General features: G+C 40.3%; 1 protein-coding gene across 9 annotated transcripts in view; it reads right to left on the reverse strand.

The window, feature by feature from the left end:
* CELF2 (CUGBP Elav-like family member 2) overlaps positions 1-21,794 on the reverse strand; it is a 497,548-nt gene that overhangs the window by 53,390 nt on the left and 422,364 nt on the right. For all 9 annotated transcript variants that reach the window (XM_087825724.1, XM_087825730.1, XM_087825745.1 and 6 more), the window contains 3 exons: positions 16,299-16,378; positions 11,850-12,008; positions 8,173-8,236 (listed from right to left, as the gene is read on the reverse strand). In XM_087825724.1, the coding sequence (XP_087681850.1) occupies positions 8,173-8,236; positions 11,850-12,008; positions 16,299-16,378 (303 nt within the window). The remainder of the gene's footprint in view (positions 1-8,172; positions 8,237-11,849; positions 12,009-16,298; positions 16,379-21,794) is intronic.

Raw genomic sequence — 21,794 nt, forward strand, 5'->3', positions numbered from 1 at the left:
CAAATTACAACAGTAGGGCCCAAATAACTCACACACGGGTAATTCTTAGAGCACCCTTGAGATCTAAGAGACTGCACCACTGGGTCCCACAAAACAAAACATAAGACCACCCCATGAAGGCTGGGAGGCATAGAAATTTGCTCTAATACATAGAAACAAATACAAAGGGAAAGCAAAAATGCAGAGACAAAGAAACCCCCAAATGAAAGAAAAGGAGGAAACTCCAGAAAGAGAGCTAAAGGAAATGGAGGCAAGCAGTTTATCAGATATAGAGTTCAAAGTAATGGTTATAAGGGTGCTCAAGAAACCTAGTGAGAATTTCAAGAAACTTAGTGGGAACTACAACAGCATGAAAAAAAGAAATAGAAACCATAAATAACAATTAGTTGGAAATGAAGAGTAACATATCTGACATCAAGAATACACTGGAAGAAATCAAAAGCAGATTAAATGAGGCAGAAGATAAAATCAACGTCTTGGAAGACAAGGTAGGAAAAAAACACCCAATTAGAGCAGCAAAAATAAAAAAGAATAAAAAAGCATGAGGATAGTTTAAGGGAACTTTGGGACAGCATGAAATGTAACAACATCCACATCCTAGGGCTATCAGAAGGAGAAGAAAGTGAGCAAGAAATAGTTAACCTGTTTAAAGAAATAATGACAGAAAAATTCCCTAACTTGGTGAAGGAAAAAGTCACAAAAGTTCAGGAAGCAAAGAGAGTTCCAATCAAGATGAACTCAAAGAGACCTACTCCAAGACACATCATAATCAAAATGACAAACATTAGAGACAAAGAAAGAATCTCAAAGGCAGCAAGAGAGACAGAAAGTTACTAAAAGGGAGTACGCATTAGAATGTCAGCTGATTTCTCAACAGAAACACTTCAGGCTAGAAGAAATTGGCATGAAGTATTCAAAGTAATGAAAAACAAGGACCTGAGCCCAAGACTACTCTATCCAGCAAGGCTATCATTTAAAATGGAAGGGGAAATAAAGAGCTTTCCAGACAAAAAAGGCTAAAGGAGTACACTACCACCAAACCAGCATTGTAGGAAATGTTAAAGGGAGTGCTTTAAGAAGAAGAAATTGAGAGAGAAACATAGGTATAACGAAAAAAAAAAAGGCAGTAAGTAAGTACATATCAATTATAACCTTAAATGTAAATAGATTAAGTGCTTCAATCAAAAGACATAGAGTAGCTGGATGGATAAGAAAATAAGACCCATATATATGCTATCTACAAGAGACCTACCTCAGAGCAAAAGATTCACACAGACTAAAAGTGAAAGGATGGAAAAAATTTCCATGCAAATAGAAATGAAAAGAAGCAAAAAAAACTAAAAACAACAAAAAGCAACAACAGGGGTAGCAATACTTATATCTGACAAAATAGACTTTAAAGCAAAGGCCATAAAAAGAGACAAAGAAGGCCATTACAGAATACTAAAGGGATCAATAAAACAAGAGGATGAAGTCCTGGTAAATATATAGGAGCACCTAAATATACAAAAGCTCCTGGAGGATTTCAAGGGAGAGATCAACAACAATACAGCCATAGTAGGGGACTTTAACACCCCACTGACTTTACTGGATAGATCTTTGAGACAAAAAAATCAACAAGGAAACAGAGACTTTAAATGACACACCAGATGAGATGGATTTAATTGACCTTTACAGAAAATTCCACCCCTAAGTTGAAGAATATACATTCTTTTCAAGTGCACATGGGATATTCTCAAAGACAGAACACATGTTTGGACACAAAATAAATCTCTATAAATTCAAGAGGACTGAAACCATATCAAGCATCTTTTTGGATCTTAATGGAATGAAATTAGAAATCAATTACAATGAATACACTCAAAAACATTCAAGCACATGAAGGCTAAATAGTATGTTATTAAACAATGAATGGGTTACCAAAGAGATCAAGAAAGAAAGAAAAAACTTCCAGGAAACAAACGAAAATGAACACACAATAACCCCAAATCTATGGGACACAGCAAAAGCAGTCCGAAGAGGAAACTTCATAGCACTGCAGGCCGACCTCAAAAAGCAAGAAAAACCACTAATACACTCTCTAACCCTACAGCTTAAAGATTTAGGAAGAGAAAAACAAGAAATGCCTAGAGTAAGAAGAAGGAAGGAAATTATAAAGATGAAAGTGGAAATAGATGACATAGGAACTAAAAAAACAATACAAAAGACTAACGAAACCAAGAGCTGGTTCTTTGAAAAGGTAAACAAGACTGATGAACCTTTAGCCAGACTCATGAAGAAACAGAGACAGGACACAAATAAAATCCAAAAGGAAAGAGGTGAAGTAACAACTGACCCAACAGAAATGCAAAGGGTTGTAAGAAAAGACTATGAACATGTAAGAAAATAATATGCCAACAAGCTGGACAACCTAGATGAAATGGACAAATTTCTGGAAAAATACAATCTTCCAAAACTGAATCAGGAAAAAGCAGAAAACCTGAAAAGTCCAAGAACAACTGATGAAATTGAAGCTGTAATAAAGAAACCCCCAGCACACAAAAGCCCTGGTGCGGACGGCTTCCCAGGGGAGTTTTGCCAAATATTCAAAGAAGAACTAACATCTATCCTTTTCAAACTATTCCAAAAAATCCAAGAGGAAGGAATTGCTTCCAAGCTCTTTTTACGCAGCCAGCATTATCCTAATCCCAAAACCAAATAAAGACACTACAAAGAAAGAAAATTACAGGCCAATACCCTTGTTGAACATAGATGTTAAAATCCTCAACAAAATATTAGTAAATCAGATCCAGCAATATATTAAAAAGATCATATACCATGACCAAGTGGGATTTATTCCAGGGATGTAAGGCTAGTACAATATTTGCAAATCAATAAATGTGATACATCACATAAACAAATTGAAAGAAAAAAATCACATGATCATATCAATAGACACAGAAAAAGCATTTGACAAAATCCAACACCCGTTTTTGATAAAAACTCTCAGCAAAGTGGGAATAGAGGGATCATAACTTAACATAATAAAGGCCATATATGACAAACCTACAGCCAACATCATACTCAATGGGCAAAAACAAAAGGCATTCTTCCTAAGAACAGGAACAACACAGGGGTGTCTACTTTCACCAATCCTATTCAACATAAGTACTGGAAGTCCTAGCCACAGTGATCAGACAAGAAGAAAACATAAAAGGCATCCAAATTGGAAAGGAGGAAGTAAAACTGTCATTATTTGCAGATGACATGATATTGTACACAGAAAACCGTAAGGACTCCACCGAAAAACTACTAGATTTAATAAATGAATTTGGCAAAGTAGCTGCATTCAAAATTAACACCTAGAAATTGATGGCATTTTTATACACCAATAATGGTCTCTCAGAAAGAGAAATTTAAAAATCAATACCATTTACCATTGCAACCAAAAAATTAAGATACTTAGGAATAAATTTAACCAAAGAAGTAAAAGACCTGTGCTCAGAAAACTACAGGATGCTGAAAAAAGAGACAAATAAAAGATATAAAGTACTGGAAGAATATACCGTGTTCATGGATTGGTAGAATTAACATCATTAAAATGTCCATACTACCCAAAGCAATCTATAGATTCAATGCAATCCCTATTAAAATACCAACGGCGTATTTCACAGATCTAGAACACACACTCCAAAAATTTATATGGAACCAAAAAAGACCCTGAACAGCTGCAGCAATCTTGAGAAGGAAGAACACAATACCAGATACCAAGTTATACTACAAAGCCAGTGTAATCAAAACAGCCTGGTACTGGCACAAGAGCAGGTGTATAGATCAATGGAACAGAACAGACACCCCAGAAATCGACCAAAGCCATTATGTTTAATTAATATTTGACAAAGAAGGCAAGAACATACAATGGAGTAAAGACAGTCTCTTCAATAAGTGGTGCTGGGAAAATTGGACAGGTACATCCAAAAAATGAAATTATATCACTAACACCATACACAAGAACAAACTCAAAATGGAAAAAAGACTTAAATGTAAGTCATGAAACCATAAAAATCCTAGAAGGAAACGTAGTCAACAAAATATCAGACATCTCACGTAGCAGAATTTTCACAGATACATCTCCTACAGCAAGAGAAAGAAAGGAAAAAAATAAACAAATTGGACTATATCAAACTAAAAAGCTTCTGCACAGCAAAGGAAACCAGCATCAAAATGAAGAGGGAACCAACCGTATGGGAGAACATATTTGCCAATGATACATCTGATAAGGGGTTAATTTCCAAAATATATAAAGTACTCAACAAAAGGATGACAGACAATCCAATTAAAAAATGGGCAGAAGACCTGAATAAACACTTTTCCAAAGAGGACATACGGGTGGCCAAGAGACATATGAAAAAATGCTTAGCGTCACTACTCATGAGAGAGATGCAAATTAAAACCACAATTAGGTACCACCTCATACCTGCCAGAATATTATCAATAAATCAACAACAAGTGCTGGTAAGGATGTGGAGAAAAAGGAACCCTGGTACACTGCTGGTGGGAATGCAGACTGGTGCAGTCACTATGGAAAACAGTGTGGAGTTTCCTTAAAAAATCAAAAATAGAACTGCCACTTGACCCAGTGATCCCACTTCTCGGAAATACCCTAAAAAGCCTGAAACATCAATCAGAAAGAATATATGCACCCTTATGTTCACAGCAGTGCAATTTACAATAGCTAAGATCTGGAAACAGCCCAAGTGCCTATAAGTAGAGAAATGGGTAAAAAAAGCTGTGATACCTTTATACAATGAAATATTATGCAGCTGTAAAAAAGAAGGATCTCTTACCTTTTGAGATGGCATGGAGGGACCTAGAGAGATTATGCTAAGCGAAATAAACCAGACAAAGACAAGTATCACATAATCTCACTTATATGTGGACTCTAATGAACAAAATAAATTGACAAAACAGACCCAGAGACATTGAAGCATGCAACATACTGACATATTTCAGAGGGAAGGAGTGTGGGGCAGGGAGAGAGTCACCAAAGAACTTATGCATATAAGCATAGCCCATGGACACAGACATAGTGTGGTGAAGGCCTGAGGAGGGGGTGGGAGTGGAGGGGGTCAGTGGGGGACAAAAAGGGGATAATTGTAATACTTTCAACAATAATTATACATTTAAAAAAATACTAACAAACAAAAATGAAATTTCTTTCTCTGCTTCATTTTTGGATTTATTTTCTTCTCCAACAGCAAGTGTTTTACTCACTCAAATGAGACATTTTACTCTGGTGATAAACCTGAATCTCCTGAAGGCCAGACCGTGATGTTTTCAGAGTTGTTCACAAGAAAATATTATCGGTTTCCAAGATGATACTTCACTCTCTTTGGTGAGTGTTCCACACTGGAAGACTTGAGTTTTACATGTGGAGTTTACTGTATGGCACTATAGACACACACACAGCATCTGAATCGTGTAGGTGCCCACTTGCACTGTGCCACTGTCTCAATCACTCAAGGAGCATTTTCTCCTCAGGTCCGGTCTGAGATCTAGGACCTCTGTGTCCCTTCATGTCCCTCCTCCTGTAAGTGTTATGGACATGTGCTCCCTGACATGTGTGATGTTGTACAAACTCTCCAATTTCAAATCCTTGACAACTTACCTGTGAACATACTGTCCTTAGCTTATAGAATGCTTTCTGGCTTAGATGTAAGGCTGATGCCAAATTTCTTAATTAAGAAACCAGGCATTTTAACTTAAGCACCACTGGGAATGCATCCAAAACAGAAATTTGAGTTTGTTGGTTTATAAATTTATTCACTCATCCACTCAAAAACAGTGAGCACCTCTTAGAGGAGTGAGGGCTGAGTTCATCGGGCCAGGCCGCGGCCTCAAGGAGCACCCATGATCCAGGACTGTCAGAGAGGTGCGGGGGTAAGGGGATCAGTGTTTTAAGGGCCCAAGAAAGAGGGGCACCCCTCCCACATCTGGGGAGTCAGGGAGGATTCCTCTAGAAAGTGGCTTGTATTACAGTTCACTTCATAATACTGGGTGAGACGACCAGCTAAGGCAAAAGCTAAACCATACTTTTGGGAGAAGAGGAAAGAGCAGGAGGCGACTTGACTTCACCTTACTGGAAAAAATACCCCAAACCATGATGCTTCAAATACTTAGGACGATGAGACTTGATTATGCTTATGAATGAAGGGCAACCTTTATAGAAAAATCGCCCAACCAACAGAGCACTGACATCTACAACCTTAATACTTTATTCAGGGCAGTGGTCCCTATGGACTGCTCAGGGCCGGATTTCCTAGCTTGTGCAGACACAGGGTGCTGAGTTTAATATACTGAAAGTTCAGGAAAGGGGCATTTTGGAAAGCCCAGTGCATTTACAGTGTCTTAAATTAGCCATCCTTCTACGGTGCACTCCCAAATACCCTCTGTAAACAGAGGGCTCCACACACCTTCTACAGTGACTCCCAAATACCCTGTTTGTAAACGAATATGCTAAGCATGTGAACGTCATCCTGGCCTGTGGCTGGTGAGGCAGAGGTGCACACAGTCTAAGGGAAAATGAGTGGGCACTCTGTCCACCCAGGAAGATGCTCTTGGCAGCAGCCTGGGAACTGGGTGACCCTGCAGAGTTCAGCTGTGGGACTGGGAGTGTCCAAGGTTTCCTCGAAGCAAGAACCCTAATTTTGGATCTGGGTGCATCCACACTATTAGAAGAAAAACAAACTTTGCATCGGCAGAAAATGTAACAAATCTTAGCATTTATTTTAGGGCTTGCAGTCTGGAGGTTTTCTCTTTTTAAAACATAGAAAACTTCCTGAATATTTTACTTACGTCACTCCAATTTCCTTCACAGAACTGAAAACAAATGAACCATTTGATATGATTCTTAGCTCCAAGGCCAGATTCCCAAACTGTATTCATAAAGATACTGATGAATGATTTAACTACTTATCATCTGAACATACAATTTTTTTCTAATAATCCAAAAGCTGTAATTACAACAGAACAAGCTGGCAGTGCCAGTAGGTCTAATGCCCAGTGACTAATTCTGCAGTGTTTACTGTGGGCCAATGTGTCCCGTCAGACAACAAGCTACCATTAGCCCGTGAGGCCACAATGAAAGGCTGGGCCGATGAGCACAGCACACAGGAGCAGAAGCCTACGTGTACTCATCAACGATCCTTCCAGATCCATTCAAAGTGAAACAGGAACAAAAACCAAGGATATGTATTGGGGGGAGGGGGGGAAGAAAAGAAAAAGAGTTGTTTTCATAGTGACAGATAAAGAAATCTGGCTTTTATTCTGCACATTGACTCAGGGTGTCCTTGATTAAAACAAACTGCCTGATTCTAACATGCAAAAAATCTGTACTCCTTGCCCTCACTCCCCACCTCTCTGGAAAGAAACGAGGGAAAGGAAAAAGCTCTCTCACTGTTCCTCGCGGCAGGTTAATGGCACCTGTGTTCTGATTTATTGCACAAGCTGCCTTCCCTGGCCCCGCGGAAAGTTAGGATATCAGCTTGGAAGGTGACACAGCAGGAGTGACCTTTCACTAATCACTGTACCTCCGTTACTACTGACACAGCTCATTAGAAAAAGCAACCCTTCCAGAGCTGGCTTTCAAACCCAGCCACACTTTGATTTTACCAAGAACAAAGATTATGCTTTCCCATAAAAGCGTCTGATGCCCAATTCTGTCAACTGGGGTACTACAGTGAAAGAGGCACCCTGTTAATTGTCTGTGGATGTCAAGGGACTGCAAGCTGTAGCGGAGATAGGCCTGCAATCCAGGCTTTCATTGTGGAGGTCAGACCACTTTTACTGACTGCCTATTATTAAAATTTTAGAAGGATGTTAATCATTTTGGCTGCCCTGGATATAAGAATCTAGCTGGAAATTCCCCAGTAACCAATCCCATTTTTAAAAAGAAGAAAATGGGTGTACTATGCAGGAATTCTCAGTGCCCTCATGTTATAACTGTTGGAAATGCCAGAGGTAGGAGAGCAGCTTTCCAACAGCTAGTCTAATTTTAACACCTGAACCAGAACGCGAAGAGGGCTGGTAATTGCTCTCTGTCCTTCGTTTCCCCGCTGCTTTTCTTTGCCCTCTGAACCCCCTCAATTCACACAGCAGCACAGTCCAAAGGAAAAGGCACAGTTCACGACTCACCAGCCATCTGCTGAATGCCGCTGAACGCACCCAGGTTGCTGGAGGAGGTGGCCTGCTGCAGAAGCTGCGAAGGAAGGGAACACGGCCGTCAACACAACTCAGAGATGAGGGCACAGAGACTTCCAGGTTAAACAGTGGACATATCCTGTCTCCTTTACGTTCACAGAGCTGATTGCTGCTTTCTCTTAATGGATTGAAGATTCCCAGAGTCGGGGCTGTAAATCCATAGTAATGTCTGATCTCTATTAAGAAACACAGACACTGGGGAAACTCCGTAACACTGCTGCCTTAAAACAATTAATCAATTTACTCTTTTGAACAACCAGGTGTTAACTCTGCTGAAACCAATGTCGCATGACTAATGCTATCTCCCTGCAGTCTAGTAGTTACTGTAACTCATCTCTGTCAATCAGAGTCCGTCTCTGGGTCTCCTCTACTTCCCTTCACAGCTCAGTTTCCTTCATCGTTTATTAGAAGCACATGGATTTGCTGATTCTTAGGCCAACAGAGAAATCTTGACAACTACAGACATAAATGTATCTATTCACAGCCATGACTACATGACCAGGACAGCGGTCACCCACTTTCACATGCTCTTCACTGGCAGTGAGAAACACACTGTTTGTCAGAACTCAGAGGTACGTGGTGTGATGTTGCACCAGGCACTGTAAACACACCAGCATCACCTCCCCCACGTGGAATCAGTGGCCACCACAAGGCAAAGGCATGCGGCTAATGTCCTAAAATGCTCCTTTACTTGCCTAATTGACTTGAATGATCGGTTAACACTTAGGCGCTATACTAAGTGTCCGGCTAGATTTACTGGTACTGTCTTTCTGTTAAGGTTGATCAATACAGACATGGTTTGTGTATAGCAATAGGCATATAGTTACCTCCTCTACTCAGATGTACGTGCATACCAAAAAGCATGGATTCACATCAAATTCATTATTGAAAAAATTGTTATGTGCTTCAGAGGAAAAGATGAATTCGCTATTTGAAAGAGAGCTCTCTGAATTTATTTGGCGCTCTGCAGAAAACAAATGTGGAGGACCACCACTCCTCCGGGTAACGGAGGGGCTCTTCAGTTCAGTAAGAAAAAAACTCCATGATAAATATGACTCAAAAATAGGCATCCATCAGTTCACTTGTAAGCACAGAGCAGAGTGGAGCATCAGTGGCTAATTAAACCAAAGACCTAGTGACAATGACATTATGGGGAGTAACATTAGCAGTCACCAGAGAAATGTCTCCAGTATTCACTCATCCCTCTTGACTTGCTGGAATACAGGGGTGGGCAAGAGCAGGCTGACAGCTGTGAGCACACAAAACAGAGTTTATTCTTTCTTTATTAATTATTGTATTTATTTGTATTATTTGTCTTATTATTTTGTTTCTTACTTATGATTTATCTTTTAGGTAATGATGGCTGGTAATTTAACCTACTTTTGCCCACCTTTGTACATTACCTACTTATCAGAGACAGACAGACAGAGACAGACACACACACACACACACACACACACACGAAGAGAGGAAGAGGGAGAAGCCAGGGATTATCCATTTTAACAGAAAAATCCCTTCCTTTGGTTTGATCACTTGGGCTCCCCATTCTCTTGTGACTGTGGCCCCTTATTTCCTCCTCTTATTAGATATTTTTAAAAATTAAAGTTAAGTAAAATTAAATAAGCTTTGAAGATATTTTGAGGAATTAATAAAACCTACTGAGGTAAGCAGACTGGAGTGTCATTCAACTATTACTGAGGATTCTTTCCCCTGAAAACTATTCTCTGGTGGCTGGAGTCAGAATCCACCCCTCAACACAGAGGTAGGGAATGCCTTCGAGGCCAAGGGCCCTTACGGAAATGGACTTTCATTTCAAAATAGGAGAAGACATAGTTGAGTGTGTAGAAACACGTTTTATAAATGAGGATGAGACTAATTCTCTTCCAGGGTACAGAAATCATTTGTACTTGTGACCAAAGAAATCCAGCCAGAGACTCTGTATGCCATGGGGCCCGGGAGCTGTGCCAGAGACCAGGGACCAGCACGTGTGTCTTGGTTTTTAGAAATAATGGAGCAGGAAGCTGGATTCTTAGAAACTATGAAAAGGTGAGCCTCACTTCAATCTCTGATAAAAATTCTTGTATATGCCATTAAACAGACAGTCTGTGAACATCTGAAAAGCACAAGTTTGTGAAAAACAAATTAAGTTAGACTCATTTCTTTTTTCATAAAATTTCTACACTGACAGACCAAGAGGAAGACATGGCAGAGCACATACAGATTTTAGCAAGACATTTGGCAAAATCTCCCGCTGGTGTCTTTGTGGAGAAATGGCATGAAAATGACAGTAAACTTGGTAACGGTTTTAGTAAGGACTCAGACGAGGACAGGAGAATCATGCTCTTCATTTATTATTATAATTAATGTACTGAGTAGCTATTATAGGCAGGACCCCAGTAGGCACTGGGGAGGGGTGGAGGGAAAAAGGAATAGGAGTCATGTCTGTTCTCTGAGAAGCAACATGGCAAGGCGAAGAGAACAGAGAGGCTGCGTCCTGAGGGACCACCAGCAGCATGATCCCGGGTCAAGTGATGTAGCCCCCAGTCTCTCTTTTCTCACCTGTACAGGCAGGGTGGTCTGACTCGTCAAGGCCACCGGGAGGGCTATTTTGCAGAACAATACAGGTTCTGCAACCAAGTCAGTTAATGGATGATACAATCCTGAGAGGGCAGAGACACACACACATACACAGCCATGCATACAAGCGCACTGACAGAGGCTGGGAGAAAAGCCCAATCACACAACATGAAATTATATTAATAAACGTGGAGACTACCATTTAGGTTCAAAAACAGAAAACATGGAGTAGAGTAACATGGTTTGGCAGCAGTTCAAGTGAAAATAAATAAAAACTTAGAGGCATATTAGCTGCCTCCTGTGTTACTACAAATGCCACTCTCGAGCTACGTTAAGAGATTTTAGAGTCCACACTAGGGGTCACTGCTCTGTGTTATTTAGGTCTTACTAGGGGAACTGTCTTAAATTCTGGAGATTGTATTTAATCAAGACATTGACAAAGTAAAATGGGTGGCTCTAAGGAAAACCAAGAAAGAAGAAGTTTAGAAACAATGGAATGGGAGGGATGACCGAAAGAATTGGGTCTACTTGGCCTGAAACAGGATCTAATTTTTGGTATCATACAGATAAAGTAAGAAATATTTGATCTGGTTGACGGAGTTCCCCTGGGAGGACCCAGGATCACTGAAGGGAAGTTCCACGGGGATTTCATTTGAGGTCCTGACTTGGAACGGGCTAACCTCTGCGGCAGCGAGCTCTCCAACCACAGCCGCCTCAGTATCCTTAAAAACGATCCTGCAGCCACACCCCCTCTAATGCAGGGTTTTATGATGTCTCTGAAACATGGGTTAGAAATTTAGCCTTGTGGGACTTTGCTCAGCCTACATCAGGCAAGAATTTAGTCATGTGCTCATGCTAATCCACTTAACTTGGAAAACATTCTGCATCAATGCTGATTTCAATAATTTCCTGAGATTCAAAGTATCCCCAGAATGAATTATTTAGCGTCCTCAGCGGACGAGTAGGTTGTAAGAGTTACAGTGGGCATGCTCCCCTCTCCCGAGGCTGCACACTGACTGGCCTGCAGCACTTACCGCCAGGTACTGCGGGGTGAGGCCGCCCAGACCCGTCAGGTTCCCCCAGGTGGCAGTGTTGAGCTGCTGCATCTGCTGTGCCAGCTGCTGTTGGAGGCGTCTTTGCTCTTTGTCCTTCTGAGTGTCAGCAAACTTCACCACGATAGGTGAAGAGCAGCCCTGCGGTCAGACACAGCGGAAAGTGAAGAGGGGGTTACAGCCTGGTCGAATCCTCTGAGACTCAGCACTGGGCCTAGCTTTCTAAACTATCTCAGAGCACGTGGCATGGCGGGAATGGTTTTAAAATGGTTTGACAGTTCTTCTTCTTCTCTGAATAGTACCATCAACAGAAAATGCCAGACACTGTCATCGGTTTCTCTGGGGATCTGGTGCTCGGTGGAGCCATTTGCTTTCTCGCTCTGGTTATTAAACTGCCTCTCCTTCCTTCTTCGTGTGTCTTCCTTCAGCCTTCCCAGGACCTCCTCAGAGAAAAGAGACCTCACCAATGCTCTTGAACTAAGCTTCATGGTTCACTTGTCTGAAGGACAGACCTGCCTTTCTCCACATGTGAGCAGGGACAAGTGTGTGTGTGTGTGTGTATGTGGGGGGGAGTTGTGATGGGAGTGAAAATGTCTCTCATTCACTTGTTTTTTTCACTCTTCCCAATTTTCAGTCATATATTTTTGAACTGGGGAACTGCAGGGATCATGCTGATGCAGCAATGTAATTGGGAAAAAGGAATCTGTTTTGGAAACGTGGAAGAAGGAAGGAGATATTCAGAGAACATGGGCACTGACGAACGTAATTAACTGTTCCCACGTTTAAAGAAAGATCTCTCTTCCTTCCGTATTACATCCACACTATCCATAGTCCCCAGAGCTACTGTGAACCAAGAACACTACAGGTATGGTCCAGTCAAAGGAGACAGAGCATAAATGGCAGGAGGAATCGTCTACTTGGCTTCTTTTTCTAACAAATCTCACCCTTCTAGGTGCTTCTTTCAGTTTTCATTTCCTTTAAAAGGCAAGGATTAGGGGTAGTGAGTGAGAAATGGCCAAGGGTTATGTGATAGGGTGAATTCACGTTTGATACAGATAAAATCATTAGGGAAAATAGGGCCTAAATCCTCAAGGAGTGAAGACGATGACCTCCTTTCAGAAGCACCTTTTAAACATTTGCACTTGGGCCTGGCCAGGCGAGGCTCAGGGGTTGAGCATCCACCTAGGATGCAGGAGACTGCAGTTCAATTCCCGGTCAGGGCACATGCTCGGGTTGTGGGCCAGATGCCCAGCTGGGGGCGTGCAGGAGGCAGCCCATCAATGCCTCTCTCATCATTGATGTTTCTATCTCTCCCTCTCCCTTCCTCTCCCTGAAATCAATAAAGATATATTTAAAATAAAAATTAAAAAAACACACAAAAAAAAACATTTGCACTTGGTAAATACTCAGCAAAAACACTCCTCCTCCCTCCCCACTCTTTTCTCCTTAGCATAGCTGGCCTACACATTCCATCACAATTAAAGCTGTGAAATTTTGCTGAGGTAAAAAGAAGTAATTCTGCCCAAGTGATTAAAAAAACCTTTTATTGAAACTCAGCATGATAACAGACCTCTCACTCCTCTCAGAAATTTTATATTCCTATTTAAATGAGCTTTTCCTTTCTCTTCCCTTTGGGTCACTTTCTTTTCTCCTAGAAAACAAACTTGCATTTTTTTTATCACCTTGGGTAGTTACTGGGGAGGTAGCTAAGACTACCTGAGGCTCTCATGTCTGTGTTACCAAAAACTGGGAGAAAAATGAGGCGACTCTGTCGAATTTCCAGCGTGTCAATCTTCAGCTCTGGTAGCCATAGTCATAGTACAGAATGTTAAATGTCAGTAAATTGCATAAGAGTAGTATTTTCACCATTAAAAAAAACAACTATGCTTCATTTTTCTTCATCTGCTCCATATTTCAGCACTTCATTCCTTAAAGAGGGCAAAATGCTCTGAAGATGAAAATTATATAGAGAAAGGGTTTTGCATGGAAAAGGGTTATTATTGCTGTATCAAATCTGTTCCGTAACAAATTATACATCTCCTCCTAACAGTACATTCACTCTTGGCTTCTTTCTTTCTTAAATACCAAATGATGATACAAAAGCAGAAAATCAGGCCAATTATTATAGCTCAAAATTACTTGTTTAAACCATGAAACAGAAAAATGGGATAGGGATAGTCGGAGGAAAGCAGAAAAATAGAAGGCACAATATTAAAAATTAATTATTTTTTAAAAAACGTGTTTTTTCACACTTTGACATTCACATCGTTTTGAATTCGAATCTCTTAGGTAATACATCTTGGTTAAAGATGTGAGCCAGAGTCCTGCAAATAATGTAATTGGTTAAAAAAAGAAAACAAACTTCAGTTGTATGACTATAATCTCACTGCATGATGTCTAATTTTCCATTTATTTAAATGTCAATATTTTTTAATTAAATGAGACATTTAAGTGTCTGAGGGCCCTGTTCGTTAAGCATGGTGTCCAGACTTCAAACAAGCGCACCAAACATGATTTTGTATCAGGGATATTCATAACAAAGGATCAAGGGCTCCTTAAGAGTCACTACACCTCATTCTTTATGGCAGAACCTTTTCCTTGTGAGAGCCCACTGCTCCTTGGGTCGGGTTGATGCCCAGCTCTGCTTTCTTTCCTTGCGCTCTCCCTCTGTAGTAACACAGGGGAACCCAGACCCCCACTCGGGGCTCTGAAGGAAGGAGCTGGGGCGGCAATGTTTCCAACAGAGCTGAAAGAATTTAGACTAAAAAATTATCTAAAAAGAGACCAGTTTAGGTACAAATCACTAAATTACAGAAAATAAAAATAATTAAGAATGAGACACGTACATGGAAGATAATATAGGTAAAGACTTTCTTTTTTCTAACAGTACTTCCATTTTAATCTCCAAACTGAAATGAAGCTGGAAATCAGACTGATCCCCAATAATGGAGCAGCCTAGGTTCAGAGAAAGAGGGGACAAAAACTGTGTCGCATAGGTAGGTAACTGCTTGTGGTACAAGATTGGCTTCCTAGACATTTCAAATCCTGCTAATTATCTCCTATCGTGGCCGATTTTCACCTGAGCTTGCTTTCCAGGTAGGGGGGTGGGAGTGTCTTAAAAATGCATTGCACTGAAAGGAAAACACAGTGATTATATAAGATATGTTAGGAATATCAAAGTTAAAATGAAGTTTGAAAAAGACAATAGGCTTTGCAATGCTGATATCAAAACTCAGAAAAGTACAGTAAACACTTAATGACAATGCCATGCACACTCTTTCCCCCACCTCCCACCCACCCTCTGGCTCACTGTAAAAAAGTTGCCCACAAAACATGACGCATAATGAGCACTTAGCTCCCAGCATGCTTTGGGAGATGCAGCATTGCAAAAAACAAACAAAACAAACAAACAAAAAATAAAACCCCCAAAAAATGGAGGCAAAAAGAAGCTCAAACAATCAATAAAGAAATTTTTGCTAATTAAATACCACTGAAAATATTTTTTTCCCCAAAAGATGAAAAACATAATTCAGATAATGCCACACGGCCACCTGTGGAAAAATCACCCATACACAGAGATACAGTGTACATAATACAGCAGCACATGCACTCCCAAATGATCCTATCGGACAGCACAGAGTAAGTAACAGCATATCACTTTGGGAATGCTTTTGTGCAAAATTCTGAAAGGCCATGACCCAAATCACAGACTAAAAGTATAGAGCCATCTATCTGCATTGGCGGGCGAGCACCCACGCCAGCGTATTTATCTTCCCCTAAAGCCACTATCTCTCATTAGGAGACCAAATTTGAGCCTTTATGTTTCTGGGTTATTGTTCATTTTTTAGTAAGGAGACAAATCTAATTTTTCAGGGGACTCTCATCCATGAGCACTTTCACTGGTTAAAGGAAGTGGGAGAAGTGGTAACTTTCTCCAACATTCTTGATGTAAAAACACAACTCTGTTTCACTAAAGATGACTTGATCCCACATTTAAAAAACCCCCCAAAAGAACCCTGTGAGTTAGCACAGGGCAAGTTGCAATTTGGAGTGGGGGTGGTTCACGTTCAATCTGTACCAACCCTGGGCTGAGGAGCAGGTGTGATCCTTTAGGTGCAGAATACTACGGGGCTTAAGCTGCATCATGACTTTCCATGGCAGGCCCTGGGCCGCTGCAACAAAAGGCTCAGAAAATAATGGAGAGCAGGTGGAAGGCTTTCCTACATCCATTTCAAGTCATTAGGGGAAAAATTCAGAGAGAGAAAGAGAGAGGGAGAGAGAGAGAGAGAATGAGTATGAATGAATGAAAAGAGAGATGGTGAAAGTTTAAATCTGTGATTGTCATGTGAACAATCCACACAGGAGAGAATTGCGTTACCATTCCCCATCATTTGCACAAAGAAAACAAAGAAAGGGCAGATGATACAGTACCTCCATGGTCTGAGACTGATGCATGGCTTTGATTGCATTCTGTGCCATTGCCCTTGTAGAAAATGTGACAAACGCACAGCCTGTGGGAAACAAGGGGACAGGGAGCAGGAAAGACAAAAAACAACAAGACAAAAGGGTTGGACGCTTGTTAAACCAACACGGTCTACGAGAACTGCCACAGGACGACACTGTTCTCAGTAGTACATAAAAATAAACAACTTCTCTCTTTGGTTTTATCGTATTTTGCTTTTTATGCACAGTGCTGACTTGCTAATCTGACCAAAGTAGAAAGATATCTGTTTATTAGTTTATTTTTTTTTAAAATGGAGACAAGGAGAAGGAAGTTGGTTACTCTTTTTAGCCACGGGCTTGAAATTAGCAAGATCTAGTTAACATTTTCTAAAATAAAAAGTTGCTCTTTTACATTTTCTGCCTGGCTAATTATCTTTACTTAGGGCATCCACACATTAGGGCTCTGGATTTCAGATTTTAGCATCGATTTTTAAGCAGCAAATAAAAAAATCCTTACTCCAAGGGCAAATGAGCATAAAATTCCAAGAGCTCACAATGTCAGCAAATAAATATACCTAATCCCTTCTGGGTAGTTAAAAAGTATATATGTATAAATATACATTGATGCCATTCAAATGCAAACCAATATACCAAATCCTGCATAAACTACACATACTTATTAATTACGAACAAAAACAAATGCTCTATTATTCTAAGATTCAACAGTGCATATAAAGCAAAAAATTTTAAATTAGCTTTGAATTTTTCATTTGTGCAGAATCTTCATGACTTTTGGAAGTGGTGACTTTCTGATATGTATTAGCCATTTGACCTACAATCTAACATTCACAAGACAATGTACATTTCTCTGAATGTCTCCTGTGAGACCCATCGAACTTTTCACAGCTATCTTTTCTCATTCTGAAAAATAAATAGAATCTATAGTGCCTGCCCCGGCTCCTCTTAGCAGTGTTGGCCACCATGCAGGCCACTACTCCAACTACACGGCTCATTGCCCTTTTCACTAATAAAAACACTGCCTTTTGAAATTCACATTTTATTCATCATGCACCCTTGGGCTTCTAAGAGAAAAAGACTGTGAAATTAATGCAGATTCAGGCTGATTTTATAATAAAATCATAGCCCACTAAAAGCTGAGCTAAAACAACACAGACTTAGCTCACTTATGATCTCTAATGACTATAAAAGTGCACTGATTTTCAGCTTGTTTAGCCTTGCACAGTTTGAACTTAGGTATCAGAGAATAATTCAGTGTTCCACTCAATTTCCTCAAAACATTATTATTATTACTACTTAAAAGATTTCTAAATGAAGCAGATCTAAACACTGAGAGGCTAATGCCTGTTGTCATCTCAGAGTGAATGCAAGAAAGCGGAGTTTTGGCATCAACAAGGTGAGATGCTTGTCCCTGTTGCCAACGAGCCAAATAGAATGTCCTACATCTAAACAACCAGCGGACGGTTTGGTTTATGTAAATCCATTTGTGAGCCATAAATCATATTTCCTTCTTTTGCTCTGCCTGTGTACCTGGTGAGATTATCAAGTCAATACTGTACTAGCACCTTTTAATCAAACAGCAATGCCTGCCCATTAACCCCAAAGCACAGCAACATCCAGTCATAAAATAAGTCAATGCATTTTTGTTTGCATTACGCTGTAATTTTTAATACACAAAACTCGCAGTGCATAGGAGATTCATCTCACATTCCCCTCCCAGTTAAGTGGGCCTTCTGAAGCCTGAAGTAGAGCTATGAACGCTGAGCTGTTTCATATAGTTCTTGATTTAAACATGCCACCTGCACCTATCTTGGCTGCAGGTTCTGTCATCAATAAAGGCAGCTTGGCAACCTTCTCTAAGGCACCTAGATGATGTGTGCAATAGTGTGGGAGGCAGATGACAGCCCCTCCCCTGGCTTCCGTATTGACACTCGGCTCTAAAATGATAGAGCTCCAAGTTTACCATCCATTTCAAAGTCCTACCTCTTCAAAAACATTGCCATTATTAACGGAGGAAATAACACTATGAGATTTTTCTTTTCCCATTTTTTTTTTTTTTTTTTTAATCTTCAGAGTACAATGGAGGCAAAGGCAAATAATCTAATGGAGACATATTTGAAACCATGCGAAGCCTGGGCTAAATGCTTTGAATAGTTGAGAAGAATTGTGTCATTCACTTCATTTGCTCTTATTATCCAGGAACATGTGCCAAACTGACAGTTTCCAAATGGAGGTTAAGAATGCATAAAAAAACATACAAAATGTCAACAAAAATCAATAAGGCACAGTTCGTGCATTTACCACAATTTCGGAACAAGCAGAACTTTTGTAAATAACTTAGTGAGAGAAACACAGTAATCAACAGGTCTACAAAGAAAAGTATTAGCAATGAAACAATAAAATTATACCTCTATAATTTCAACCCCTTGCCCTTTCGTCTGTGAAACCTGCAATTAAAGCTCAAATGATGCTTCTAATTATACGATCCTCATTCCATCCAAAAAAAAAAAAAAAAAAAAAATGATCTGACAAGTCTGATGACTTCTTTAACCTTTTTACTCCATTGGCAGTGTTGCAGTAGGAGACAAGTTGTCTCCTTAGGGGCTCTGTCAAGTTTTGTACTGTGTGCTGTGTTCAATTACTCAGGAGAGAAAACTACTGTGTCATTTATAAAGTGAGAGTGCATGTTGAAAAATCTCCTTCTCTATGCTCCTCTGGATGAAGTTAAGCAACTTCAGAACCAAATGTTTCATGGACTGGTAGCTTTTTAACGTTTGTAATTTCTCTAAAAGAGTAGGTCACGGTAGTGCTATGGTTAGATTTCAATATTCTTGTCAACACCACTGAAAACATTACAGTGGCTATTTTGGATTAGGCCTCAAATCTGTGGCTTTTCACTAACATGAGCTCCTGCCACCAATATTGGCTGCTGGATCCTTCCACAAGCTAACTGGATGACTTTCCATTGGACAGAAATAACTTAGGTCATAATTGTCCCCTTCATCTTCTAAAAACGAACTCCGGGTGCAGCGGGTTTCAGGAGCTCCTGACAGGACAATGGCTCTGATCTTGTAGGGTCTACTTCTTAACTTTTCTGAACTGTTTTATGTGTTGTCTCAGCAGTCAGTTCCCAGGCCACTGACCAAAACTCAAGAGAAAGTAGATTGGGAAGAAAAGATACAGGTATCCAAACAATGAAGTTACATTTTGGGAGGGGGGGGGTGTTAGATAAGATAGCCTGTATGTTACTGTCTTATAGCCTCCAAATATATAATAGCAAAAGGAAAGGAAAGAAAAAATTTCCATCTGTGAACGTGGCCAACCTTGCAATTATTTATTGTCTCCACTTTCAGAAAGTCGGAGGTTGCTGATAGAAATGAAAGGAGCTGAATTCCTCTTATTTCGGTGAGGTTGCCTTCTTGCTAAAACAGATAAATGATTGACTAGGAAAGGTTTCTCAAAGTAATTTTCTCCTACAGACAGGATCTAAAGGAAGCACATGGCCCTGTCAGAGAGGAGATTCTGAAACACATCTATTACACTTGTCATTTCAAATGAAAGGATATCTGAACTCAGGTGTTCTACCTTTTCTCTTGGCTGCGAGAGAATTTTTAGAGAACTAGATGAATTCTTGCTCTGCACACACAAAAAAATACAGGTGCTTTTAAAAGCATGCACAATGCCTGGGCCTCTTTGCTGCTACTTCTTTGAAGGAGACAGCAGCCTGCTATATTTCAACTAAAAAAAGTGTAATTTAAAATAACATGTGCAGCATGAAGATTTCAACCTATGGGAAACTTGTTTATAAATTCCCATCCAGTGGATAAAAGATCATCATGCAGCCAATTTTCCTCACTGTATCTTTTATTTATTTATTTTTTTAAGCAGTGGCAGGGGGTATTAAACATTATGTTATCAGCATAGTAACACTGGAGCACAAAAATTAATGCTCTAATGAACCATTCCCAATGTTGGGTCCATTTGTTTAAAACTGGCACGAAGAGATCAATCATTCATGGCACCAGAGGGTGAGTGCAGACTAGGACTTAATAATTGGCAAAATCTCATCCTTAAAATGAGATTGGAAGATTGTATCCAGAGCGAGATGACAAGATACAGTTAATAATCCAGGGGGCATCTGATAAAAGTCCCTACATTTCTGAATGGTTAGGTACCGTGTGGGCAAGACTAAACCGGTGTGATCAAAACTGAGTCCCTCTCTGTGTACATGTTTTAAGAGTCAAAAGCCGAATCCTAACATCCCGATCAGATATAACAAAAACAAATGAGGACTTAATGGCTGAGTCCAGTCTGTGCTCGCCAACATCTCTGATAATATTGCCAATTCATTTGTCAGGAGTTTTGGCAGGAGAATGTTGGAACGCCATACACACAGCTGGAATATTCTTAAATGAGCAGAAAGTTACCTTAAATGGCAGTGTTGATTTGACTACAGTTTTTGGGTAAGAAACACGAAATAAATTCCTTCATTGTCTTTGAGTTACAAATATTCAGTTGCCATGATTTAGAAAACCCTGTAGACTGTACCCAAATAGTCTATCCTGACTGTGGGGTTATGGGTGAGAACAAACATGTATATTTTAGGAAATCAACATGCTAAGGTAACACTGTCACATAAACGCACTGGCTTGGAAGCCTCACGCTTCGATTCTGAGGCTAAGGCCTCTGGTGATTTGCCATGCGTGGGCTCCCTGCACGCTGCTTGCTCTCTCAGTGAAGGCCATGCAGCAGGCCTGAGCGGTCAATCTGCCATTGCAGAAGGAGCTGAGTATCGTGAAGTGCTTAGAAGCATTTCAAACCAAACTTGCCAAATTAGAAAAGATGGCAGAATGGGTTAGTGCTTTAAGGGGGAAATGCATGTTCAGATGTGGGCACACTGCACAACTAACGTGGGGCAGAGTCCTGTTACTTGTTGAGTGGCCTCAGTATGCTCAGCAGGTGCCAGGTGCTGTCTGTGTACTGTCCTGACAATTTTCTGGGGGTGGGAGGTCTGTCTTGGAACATGGCACAGGTTTGGGTGCTGGTGAGTAATGAGGGGACTTTTAAAATAGTCTTCTTGCTAACAGGTAGATCAGGCTTTTTTTTTCTTCTTTAGTTTTCCAGACAGCAATGCTACCTGAAAGTATAGTAGGGCTTGATAGGTACCAAGCTGTGGGTCTGGTGCCGTGAGGGGTGCTGAGTCAACAAGCCTGGAGAATCCTCAGCTTAATACCTATAAGGGAGAAATTTAAACCACTGATGTGACAGAGAAGAAATGACATTAGACACCTGTGGGGGAGCATCATCATTCCTGCAACTGAAAAGCAAAAAAAGAAAAGCGAACCGTCCAATAAAAACTTTTTTATTGACTAGTTTATACCCTGGCTTAGTTATTAGAAGGTACTTTTCAGAGCAGCCAAGCTTTCATTTAGCTTAATTTTTATTTTTGAAACAGCTGAGCCAGCA

This window comes from Miniopterus natalensis, chromosome 1 (genome assembly GCF_054644295.1).
Source record: "Miniopterus natalensis isolate mMinNat1 chromosome 1, mMinNat1.hap1, whole genome shotgun sequence".
Lineage (NCBI taxonomy): Eukaryota > Metazoa > Chordata > Mammalia > Chiroptera > Miniopteridae > Miniopterus > Miniopterus natalensis.